The sequence below is a fragment of the Diadema setosum genome, chromosome 13 (genome assembly GCF_964275005.1).
Source record: "Diadema setosum chromosome 13, eeDiaSeto1, whole genome shotgun sequence".
Lineage (NCBI taxonomy): Eukaryota > Metazoa > Echinodermata > Echinoidea > Diadematoida > Diadematidae > Diadema > Diadema setosum.
Window position 1 is genome coordinate 36944011 of NC_092697.1, and position 12268 is coordinate 36956278.

At 36.9% G+C, this 12268-nt stretch overlaps 1 protein-coding gene across 6 annotated transcripts in view; it reads left to right on the forward strand.

The window, feature by feature from the left end:
* The window catches only part of LOC140236812 (dual specificity protein phosphatase CDC14A-like), an 82515-nt gene that overhangs the window by 45946 nt on the left and 24301 nt on the right, over positions 1–12268 (forward strand). For 2 of the 6 annotated variants that reach the window (XM_072316745.1, XM_072316749.1), the window contains exons 10-14: positions 796–943; positions 4789–4913; positions 5712–5771; positions 7122–7169; positions 11114–11134. In XM_072316745.1, coding sequence (XP_072172846.1) covers positions 796–943; positions 4789–4913; positions 5712–5771; positions 7122–7169; positions 11114–11134 — 402 coding nt within the window. The remainder of the gene's footprint in view (positions 1–795; positions 944–4788; positions 4914–5711; positions 5772–7121; positions 7170–11113; positions 11135–12268) is intronic. The other 4 variants (XM_072316746.1, XM_072316750.1, XM_072316747.1 and 1 more) reach the window with 3 other exon arrangements.

Sequence of the window (12268 nt, forward strand, 5' to 3'; positions counted from 1 at the left end):
GAATTGTTGTAATGTTGGCATGCCTTGGGCAAGCTTTCTGGTTGTCAGGAACAATAAAAAATATGCATGGAATTTGAATGTGTTCGTAAACTGGTCTGTTGGGTGTTATGTAAAGGGTGATATGACTGCAACACACAGAACAGTGTAGTTCAAACAAATCAGAGCAAAATGTGAACATTTGGAAATGATGTACAGTATTTTCACATGGTAAGATGCAGCAGTGATACAGCTGACCTTGTATCATTCAATTAGACAAGGAAATGAATGCCCTTCTTCTTTCTTCTCACTGTTAAAAAGGATAATCACTTTCTTTCAAAGACTCCAAAGCAACTCTAAACCCTCTCCATGTAGGGTCAGTACTGCAAATTCATGTAACTCCTGATAAATTTGATGTAGGGGATGCATTTTCTCCTTTTTTAACCAGTTTCTTGAAATGATTTTTTTTTTTTTTTTTATAACAGCATGCATTCCAATTAATGATTTTTGAGGCAATAATGTTGCATTTGATTTGCTTGTATGGTTTCCATGTGCATTTTCCCCCTAGTGAAAACATATGATACTGTACATTGAGTTTACATATTTATTTTGAATGAAATGTAATTCTTAGTTTGATTTCACACTTTTATCAGTCATCTGGAATACAGTTTCCCTGTTCTGTCATAGCATGCCTTAAAGAAAGAAACTGAAGTAGAAATATATCATCTGTCTGAAGCATGGGAACAAAATCTGTGTATTCCCACCTTAGCTTGCTGCACAGTGTGTGTTATTGTTTTTGTGTGTTTTTCTCCCTCTCAGGAAGCAAGCCAGTATGTGGGTACAAGGTGACATCTTTAGGAAGAAGGCTAGAGAGGGACAGGTTGCAAATAAGAACAGCGTGTCGAGGATACTCAGCGCTGTGGACGACATCACCATCAATGATAACGACCGGACGATGTCATACGGGGTGAGTGGAGGAGGGGAGGGAATAGATTCAAAGAGTGGAACATTCACTCTTTGGAATTCTAATGGAATCTTGATTTATTAATTTGTGTATTTTTAATTAATCATTACTTTTTTGTAGTGTTGCGGGACTCCCAAGAATAGTAGTTAGTATACCCCTGATTAGGATGAATAAATGAATTAAATATATTGAACTGAAGAGGGGGTTTCACACTTTAAATGACAGATTGCATTATGGAATTACGTACGTGAAATGCATTTCTAAATGCTTAAATTCATATAGAGTTATGGAGTGTTCACGCACTAAAATTGATTCTCCTCTTCTGACTGCTAACTGTACATGACATTGCACATTCCATTGTACATGACCTAGGAGTGAAACAGCATTCATTTGTTGATCTTGTAATCTAGTCAGAATATGTTGAAATGAATAGATATAATAGCTGTATCACAAACTTTAATCTGTAAATCAAAATATGCAATGAAGACTTCACATACACATGGCAGTAGTATACTATGTAAATGCACCATGGAGAAAGTAATAATTCAGTCATGCCAAACTCCACCCCTCAGTCACCTAACAGAGGTCAAACCATTCAGAGTATAAACCTGCACCCATGATTATGTACAAGTTGACTGAAAAGACCTCTGTAGAGACCATGTTGTGGACAAATGCGATTGAAGTTTGCTTGCAGACAGCTATTGAAGTTACATTGATAGCATACACGTTTCTGTACACGTTTACCAACAAGTTCTTTAATTACATTGAAAGAGCCTTGAACAAAGAGATAGAAATGCAGAATAGGGAAAGCAAGCTGGAAAGAAGATGGAAGGACAGAAATGCGAAGAAATTCAAATGGGCAGAGATAGAGAGATTCAGTGGAAATGCTGAGAAAAACATCCACGCCTGAAAGAAAGATATACTCAGTTGATGGATCTGTAGTAGGATGAGGAGACAGTATGTAGAACGTCACAGCCTTCAGATGCAAGCTGTTCCAAGAATGTGCACCTGGCATAGAACACTTGCAACCTTGGTTTGCTGAATAGGTGCATTAGGCAATGTAGAGAAATGTATGGTGATATAGACCCACAATGACAAGGGCATAGACTCGGTGGGTATCCACACAAGTGACCTTGTATTACAAAATCAACAGTAGGTGGCATGGTAAACCTTTCTTTAGTTAGGTCACATTTGTAAAGAAGAAACAGCCAGCTTTGAAGGTATGAAAAAAAAAAAAAAAAAAAGTAGGAATTTTAATACTTCTGTGGAAACGTGTTGTAAACTGAGTGATTCATTGCTGACTCAGTTTCATAGGCTTCATGTTTTGTGCACACAAAAGGGGATTTAGAAATCCATTATGGATTTAGAAATCCATAGCAACCACTATGAAGTGTTTTTCAGATAATCCTGGTACTTGGCATATTCATTAAAGCACACTCTATTCAGGATTATTGCAAAGTGTCAGTGCTACCGTTGACTGTTTTTGAAAACTTGCAAGGATTTCACGTTTCTCGAGGGCATAAGATGGAAAAAAACAAGGTGAGAAGAAAAATGTGTCTAAAAAGCCTGTAGAATCTTCATCCGTATTCATGCTTCCAACTTGAGGGGTAAGATGCAAAAAGGGATTATTCCTTCAGGAAGTATCATTATGGGACATCAACATTGTTCACCTTATACGGTAAAACATGCTATTAGATGTGACCTTTCTGAAATTTGTAGGTAATGTTGGCATGGTCTCAAATGCAGATTGTGTTAAATTGTATGATCAAGGTCTGTGGTGTCTTGTTGAAAAATACACATGTAGGTAGGGTTGAAATGAGGACTGTAGGATATCTCTAATATGACACATTTGCAATTAAAAACTGATCTGTGTGCAAGTTACAATCATAGGTCAATGAGAGAAAGTCTTTGCAAGCATGAGTGCATACAGGCAGTGTTTGTGTCTGAGTGTGTGTGTGTGTGTAAGATTTTGTGTTTTTACATATTTCTTGAAAAGGTAGAAGTGTAGAATTGTGGGGGAAAATAGGGTATACAACAACACAAATGTTTGGACCCATATGTAATAGTTTTAAGTATCTATTGCACTATTGAGAGCCACTGTACGGAGCAAGACACCTTTTGATCTCACACGCTGTCTTTTCCTCTCCTTGTGCCACTTCACCCATCCTTAATCATCTTCAGCCACACAAGATAGCATCTTCAGCTTTGTGGTACAATGGAAAGTAATCCATACTTTATCTATTCTGACCAGACTGGGGTAACCTCCATTCATACTCACCCATCCACGTCATGATATAGCCCTAGGCTGGGCCCTTTGAATTCAAGCCATTGATCTTCAGTGGTAAGGGAACAAAAGCCGGCTGGTGCTTTATACCATCCAAGCGGGCACCTCCAACTGTAGGGGAGGGTCAAGATGCCATTGTTTGAACAATGGAGAGGGGAAGATATGTCTTTGGTGCATCCAGCCTTGAAGAGTTAACTCATGCAGAACACCTATTGGGAGTAGTCAGTGGGGTGATAGCACTAACTGCCTGTACTGAATTATTCTGAGAAATGGTTGCGTACATGTGCATGACATTTATTTTCATTTTACCTTGAGAAGTGGGTAGAGAGGGAGACAAAGCGAGAGTTGTCTAACAAACAAGCAGGAGGGGTGGAGGTGGGGTGGGGTAGGGAATAGAACACTGCTGTACCCTTCCAAGTCATTTATTGATTTGCCCCTTCTGACATTACCACAATAGTTATTCCATACTCCTGGGCAGTGTTTCATAAAAGTTTTCTGCCCTGACAAGTTGCTAGTCTTTGACCAATGTTCCATAAACTCCTTGTTTTTTGATTGACTGAGAAGGTCCGGTCACTGATTGTTACTATGGTGATTGAAAGACTGACAACTTGTCAGGGCTGACAAATTTCATGAAATGGAGCCCTTCAAGATCCTACTGATCCTTCACTATTCTGCATTTGCAGAGCAAGACCTTCTGTTTTTGACCCCACCCTCTGGATGTTTTGATTAGATTGAGATATCAAATGATTCATTCTTCTTTTATAAACGTCAAGTGAACGTATGTTACTTCTTCAAATTTTTCATCTTTCAACAAATATTGCTGCTATTTACATTCAGAATATGTGAATAACTTTTGTAAAAGAGAGTTAGAGTCAGAGAACACTTCATTTGATGTACAAGTGTCATGTCAAAGTTTTTCTTCATCAGTCAGTGTCTCTGAAGCATTTTTCTCCTTGATTCCAGTGAGGTTTTGAGGTTTGGTTGGTTTATTTGGGTAAAAAGGGCTTTAATCTACTGTGTATCTGTCATTTTGAATTATGAAAAAAACAAACCAAAAACCCAGCATGCATGTGTGCCATCTTGTGAGTGTTACATGCCTGTAGTCAGTGATTGATTCATCATTTCCTGTCATGAAATATGACCTTTGACCCTCCAGTTTGTGGTTTAATGTACATCTCTGTAGGAACAACAAGAACAAAAACCCTGAAAACAGAATTTCACAAATAAAAAAAAAAAGAAGAAAAAACTCAGAACAACTTCACTTTATTTGCTGTTACATGCCTCTATCACAAGATTAATTCTACCTGGTAGCATATTTTGTTTGAATTGATCAGTGCACCACCTGCAATGAGTTTGCAGTCATTCCCAGAGTAGATCAGCACGATGATGCTACCCTTGACCTGTAGTGCTAATTCTTCCTGTGTGGATGAAGGGACAATGATGCACTGCCATGTGCACCTTTTCCGTGGTGCATTAGGGGCCCATAAACGCCAAGTAGTAATTGGCAAAGTCTGATAGTCATTGTGACCTTATGCCATGTCATCCCTTGCCTTTATCTCCATAGCAACCCGGTGAGTCCTACAAGCTCCGCTCCTCCATCAGCTCCTCACAGACGATGACACAAGGCGACAAGCTGCGGCAGCTCAAGGTTTCAAGGAAGGCGAGGTCGGCGACCACAGGAAGTCTCAAGTAAGAGAGAAGAAGAGATATAAATCAGACTTTATGTTATACTTCCTCCTCAAAGTAAACGCAAACTTATTGTTCTCTCTCAAGTCATCATATCTCTTTGAACAGTACAATCTTCGTCACACGTTGTACATTTTCTTTTTCATGTTCAGTTTTGTGATATTGCCATGTTGAAGTGTGGCATTTCTTTCTTTTCTCGTAAAGTGTGATTTTCTGTAATTTTGTGTTGTATATATTCAACACATGTACGATATCACAGTTGAAAACAAGAAACAAGTCAATTTCATGACAAGTGGAATATAGTTGTGCTTTAGTACCTGATAGTCCCCCCCCCCCTTATACTTAATAGTGATGTGAATGCATTCACAAAGGAACCTAAGTCTGTTTATTAAGGCTTGACCAATAAATGTTTGATACCCTGAAATGAAATTGCAAGTGACATTATACTTTTGATTTATACTGTGTCCAGTATCATATGCAGAGGCGACAATTAGCTCTTTAATAGCCCAGTGTTCTATTAGATGTCTTTGTGATATTCTCATGCCATATTCATTGCAGCATTACCTGCAGCTTTCACAACCTTTTGAGTGTTTTGAGCTCTCGGAAATATGTAATAACATAGCTTTGTACACACTGTCTGAGGTCCATGACACAGAAAGAATTAATTGATTTGGAGACTTATTTAGTCAGGCGTTTAACATTTTTCTTTAACCATCCTGGTTTTTCCCACTCCTTTCTCTCAACCTCTTCTATTCTCTTCTCCTTTTCTTATCTTTTACTGTTTCCTCCTGTTAACCCTAGGCCTGGGAAAATAATATTTGTGGGCCTGGGAATAATTGGGAAGAGGTTACATCTCAGCAGGTAAAACTCTGGGCTGCATTACACTCTACAGTATGTGTACAGAATTATAGTAATATAAATGATGATGGTAATAGAAATATTGACAGTGATGGAAGTGGAAATTTTCCTGCACTTTACATGACAGAAAAAGAAATCAGCATGTAAACATTTTTGCTTGACATAATATATGTATGTACTAATTTTGATTCCACGAAATTAAAAACACTCCAATCTTTATCTTACCTGACCCAGAACGAAAAATTCCCACGCACTGAAATGTCCATGTTTACAGTATGGCGATAATGATAATGAGAATGATAATGAAAATGATAATGGTAGTAGTAATGATGATGGTAATTATATAATTTGTAATTATAACCTTGAATATAGTGACAGTGAGTACGCCAACATGCTCAGACACCTCAGAAGAACTGTTATAGGGAAACGAATAAGAGAAAGAAATGAAATATGGCAACATGACAGCATGGATTGGAACTAAAAATCAAAGGGTATTTGTTTTTTTTTTTTTCTATAATAGAATCTTTTGGCAATAAGAAATTAATATTGACTTGCTCCCACAATTTTTGATCGCATTTTTTATTGTGATAGTGTAAATGTGTATTGTTCACGCAAGGATACAGTGGCATTTGATTCTACAAGCATGAGTAGCATGTTTCAGTGTTCTAGATGTTAGGAGTATACACAGTCCCCTCCAATGGTTTAGTTTGTTCGATTTCAGCCCAGTGATACTGAAAAACAATTTACAAAATACTGAAATATCATGCATAATGTGCTGACAAGAACCGAGAGGCTGTATATGGTACGTAGGTCTTTTGAAGTAGTATGGATATTTCTGGTTAATGAAAATGTGAGGTCCGAGATGAAGTCACCAAAATGTAGATAGCCTTGAATAGACATATTGTGTCTGCACTTTTTGGCTCATATCGTGTGAATAGTGTCTTAGATTTTGTTTTGAAAGGTTAGGCAAGATTTTAAAATGCTTTTATTTTTTTTTTTATGTGATTGCCATTCAGTATGACAGGACTTAGTGTTGTGATGTCAGAATATTTCCGAGAACAGCCCAAAAGAGATTAGTTTGTGTCTGTTAAGTTAAGAGAAATTAATGTACTTTTTCACCTTTATCTGTGTCTGAGCTTGTGTGTGCCCCCAAATCTCATTGATAAATACCTTCAAGTCCATTCATTATCTCTCACTACCATATCAAGCCCAGTCTTTTACTCTCATTACTTTATTAATTACTCTGATTTTGTCTGCCATGGCTTGTGCTTCCTGCAGTGGCAGTGTCTCATCACAACTGAATACTACAAGCCTCTCAATTGTTCCATCCATGTTGGTTTTTTTTTTCCCCAGGATGGAGGACGGTAAAATCCACACAAGGTCAACCACGCAGCCCATCAGGTTAGTATTGATTTGTTGGTCAGTAGTCAGGCCTACCCGGTGTAAAGTGTCTGGCTGAGTACATTGAAACTTTGTTGGTGTGATTTTGATTTGCTGTCTGCCCTGAAGATGCAGAATTCCATTTGAGTGACACCAGTCATTTACTGCACCATGCAGTGTTTGGCACTTAATGATCATGCGTCTTTATGATTAAGTGCTGCCCACTAATCACAGAAAAAAAAATGATGAAACTGTATGAGAAGACAAAATCCTGATAATTTTCAGAGATATTGATGGAAAATGTGTCATTATGCATCCATTAAAAAAAAAAAAAAAAAAAAGAAGAAGGAAAAAAAAAAGGCTTTCAGTCTTAGGACCAAGAAAAGTGTGGCTGCACATTTATTTGCTTAATAACAGTTTTAAAAATGAGTTTAGCACATGACAGTTTTGATAGTGCTGTGCACCTGGGGAAAAGGGACAACTTATTATTGTTATTTTTTTTTTTTGCCTTGTGTGTATTGCTCATTGTTCACCAAATGTTCTTTCTTTATGTGAGGAAGATACTCCAGGAATAACACTTCAAGCCACAAGATGTGAATAATTCTCACAATATTCCTTGTGTAAACTGATTTGTGTGTTGCACATGTTTCTAATTCGATTTGGTGGCCAGTTTCTAATTCGATTTGATGGCCGGTTGTTAATGGGCTGTTGGGAATTTGACGTTTAATGATAGCATCCAATTTTATTTTTGATGCTTTTGGTTTCTGTAAGGTCATTACCTATGTCTAATAGCAGTTATTACTCTCTTATTACTTTACATCAATTCTTCAATTCAAATTCATTACAATTGCTGATATTGTTATTTTTCTTTCTGTGTACTCGCATCTTTTGCAACGCTCACTCTGTTATATTTATGCCCTATGGCAGCACAAAGTATTCAGAAAACTCATAAATTGAACTTTGTGAAATCATGCTTTGATTTGCTGTTGTTATTTTTTTTTTTCTATTTTGAACAAAATATTTGATTTTGATAACAGTCCTCAAGTTCTGCGCACTTTTCTGAGGTATTGTATTTTGCATCTCAAGTGTTTGGAAATAATTCTTCGTGTTTGCATCTTGAAGTATTCTGTCACACAACACATTACTGACCCTTACTCTCTTAACTCACCACACTCACTGAAAATTAATCAGCAAGTGTTGATTGGTATTTATAGTCTTGATGTAGTAGAGTGATAAACTGCTGCCAGCCTCTGTGTTTTCTTATTTCAGTGGCACAATGATAATGACAAAATGCAGAATAAAAGTTCGATCAAACTTGCTAACAGGCCAAACTGCTATTTGTGAGAAATTTTATCTATGCTCAACTGACTGTTGTAACATTTGGCTGTCTGTGAAGAGAAACAGTGTAATATTGTGAAAGTCCATTTGTAATTTTAGCAGAGTTCTGAATAGAATTACCCTTAAGAGTAAATTTTCAGCATAATAGTACTAGTAGATGTCTAGTAATGGAGATCACTCCTGATGGGCAAAGTAGTGGATATTAAAGGACAAGTTCACCTTCATTAACATAAGGATTGAGAGAATGTAGCAATAGTAGTAGAACACAGCATTGAAAGTTTGAGGAAAAATCGGATAATCCGTTCAAAAGTTATTAATTTTTGAAGTTTTTGTGCAGTCACCGCTGGATGAGAAGACTACTGCAGTGTATGATGTCATATGCGTACAATATGAAGAAAATATAGAGAATTTCACAAAATTTCATCTTTTGAAAAAAGTACACATTCCCTTGACTCGTTACTGACATATGTTATGGGTAATATTATTCCCATTGTCCTTAGAAAGAGGCAAGTCAAGTGCTCTTTTATTATGCGAAAAAAGTGAAAATATGTTGATTTTTCTTTACATTTTCTTTATACTGTTGTACTCATATGACATCACGAGCCTTAGTAGTCTCCTCATCCAGCGGTTCCAACACAAAAATTTTAAAAATTCATAACTTTTGCATCGATTGTTCAATTTTCCTCAATTTTTCACTGATGTGTTCTACTAATATTGCTGCATTCTCTCAATCCTTATGTTTATGAAGGAGAACTTGTCCTTTAATAACCATTAATGATGTCGTTAACAAGGTAGTTATACCATCTACTAAAGACTTAACAACCACTTGTAAGCACAGTGGTAATGGATGTGCTAGGTTAATGTGGTACATCTCCATCAGCTCAGCACCCGTTCTGTCTACTTCCCAGCTCAAGGTGTCATTAGACTTCATTCTGAGTAGGACAGGGTTATGGATGAAATGAAAGGGACCTAAAATCTCAAATGAGTTTCTGCACTACTCTTCCTAGAAAAATGTCTCAATTCATTTCAGACATGATGTCATACAGGAAGGCAAACAAACATTTATAAAGACATGTTAGCATTGAGCAGAAACGATCACTCAATATGCCATTGTACAAAGAAAGAGCCCTTTACACACACTTACAGACAGACAGACAGACACACACGCCAAAACAAAACAAAACAAAGCAATGCAATAATGGAACAAAGAAAGGAGACGTAGAGAAGTCGGCATCTCTACTAAAAACGACATTTTATATCTTATAAAGCTTGTGGAGGATTTATCACTAAAAGTAGAAAATATCTTGTTTATATATTTCTTTTGTAAAGAAGTGATAATGGAGGTTTTGTGACAAGTAAAAAAAAAAAAAGGGATATTCTGATAATCCACTAATTTTGTAATTGGACAGAATGTACATTTTTGTTTAGCTTCCTTTATTCAAGTATGTAAAGATATTGATATATGTGGTGTATAATCTAAATCTATCAAATTCTTGCATGATGTAATTTGGGATCCTGGGAATTGACTGTAAGAATCTTGTCCCTTCAGATTTACTCTTAGTTGGATCTGAGTTTGGCTTCTGTGTTTCCAAACAGACAGTAAAGAAAGAAATGAGTAACTTTGAATGATGAACAGGAGAATGTTATGTTAGTCTTATTGTTGAGTGCGTATTAAGAGTAGCATGCAAGTGTGTGCATAGTGTTTACAATATAAATTTATGCATTTTGTATACTGTAAACATATTATATACTCTCTTTCTTGCATTTAATAGAGATTTTGATGCAGAGGATGATTGTTTCTGTACACTTGAAGAAATAATGTCTGCTACTTTCACTACTCCAAAGTGACAATAAAATTTCAAGCATGCCTTTGATGTATTTGAGATCTGTCATTAGTCACCCATAGGTTACTTGTAATCCCCCTTTGTTGGAATGCAAGTGTGTGATGTGAATTGAATTGTACAATATCCAGTCCTAATATAAACTAATGATTAACTTTACTCTGGGTTTGGAATTATTTGAATGTAGTCTAGCGCTAATCAGTGTATTAGAATTTACAATAGACAGTTTCCCTTTTGACAATATTGCATTTTTCTTTCATGGCAAAAGGCAGGCACAGTAAGTAAGTTATTGCTAGCCACTTTTAAATCCACAGACATGTTTCCATGTCACACAGTGTTCTGTTTCCAGTGAACTATGTTTCTGACATCACAACGTACTAGCAGTATGCGTAGTAAATATCAGTATCGCCCTATTTGCTCATTATGAACAAGAAACATTAACAAGAAATGGTACAATATGTGGATTTGAGTTAGTTCTTAATTCTTGTTACCTAGTTTCATGACCGTTGCCTCAATTGGCGTCCGTGAACAGTAATTATCAAGTAATATTTGTCTGGAAATGGTTTTGCAAATGGCGTAACATTATTATTTTTTTCTTACCCCCTCCCCCATTCCTCAACCATGCCTTTCACTATTTGTTAATCCCCAAACCTACCCTAAAACCTTTGTCCCCTTGTTGACTTTACATACCTGCCAACATACACCACACACCCCTCATTGTATCACCTTTACATTACTTATACCCCTGCTTCCCCCTTCTGAACGATGATGTCGTCATGGCAACAGGAGCAAAGCAAGTAGTAAAAAGTAAGAATGAGTGTTTGGATTGTCACGTCTAGATTCTGCTGTGGTATGCTACAAAGGGCCAAAATTGTTGGTTGCTGTGCAAGTTGTAGAAGTTTGCTGCTTCATATTAGAGCATGTTGCTTTTTGAGCCTTCATTGTTTGTGTAAGCTCTGTTGTTTGTGTATGCATTTCATTGTGGTTTGCATTACTCTTCTCTCTACACATTATTGACATCTTTTAGATTAAAGGGGAGCAAAATTATATATTGTCACCAGAAAAACAGTTTGGATTGTTTCTGTACCATTTACTGTAAAAGTGGAAATTTTCATGGTGTTGAAATTTTCGCGCATTTCGCGCTACCAGAAACTAGCGCGAAAATAAAAGCACGCAAATATTTTTGCTTGCCATACGTTCCTGTGCGTGATGTCTTGATTCCGCGGAATTAAGAACACGCGAAACTCTTCCTTTACCCGGCTAAGCGCAAAAAAATTAGTCGCGCGAAGATATCCACTTTTACAGTTCCCTAAAAGGGCGGGGGTGGGGGGGTGGGAGGGGGAGGGTATCTTCCTTTCCCCTGATTTAGCGTAGCCAAAAGAGCCCAGCCTGATTGGGGATAACATATACAAAATCTACTGGTTGTCAGACTGGTCTTCTTTATAAATCATCTACTGTATAAGCTGTTATTTTCGTAAGGGTTTAATTTTTGCGAATTTCGCGAATCACAGTTGGATTGCGAATTTAACAACACGTGAAAATGTCTACATGTGCTTTGTTAATAGAGCACTAATGTAAAGGTCAGCGTCGATTCGCGAAAACAACATCTCGCGAAAATGTCTATGACCTCGTTATTCGCGAAAATATCTGTACATGAAAACAGCGTATACAGTATTATGTTTATCTATCTTTATTATGGGTTGTGCAGGAGCAGGAATAGAGGTCAGTTGACCAATAGATATAGTGATTTGACCCATTTTAAGATAAGTTTGAGGTAATGCAGACAGGGAAAAGCAACGTCTCCAAGGATAGTACAACATAGTTCTATCCAGTTTATCTAATGTTCTGAAGGCCTCTAATACTATTAGAAATTAACTATTGTGACAGTTAATCTTTCCCAAAGAAAATTATCCTCTTATCTTAGGGAAAATGTAGGTGAGA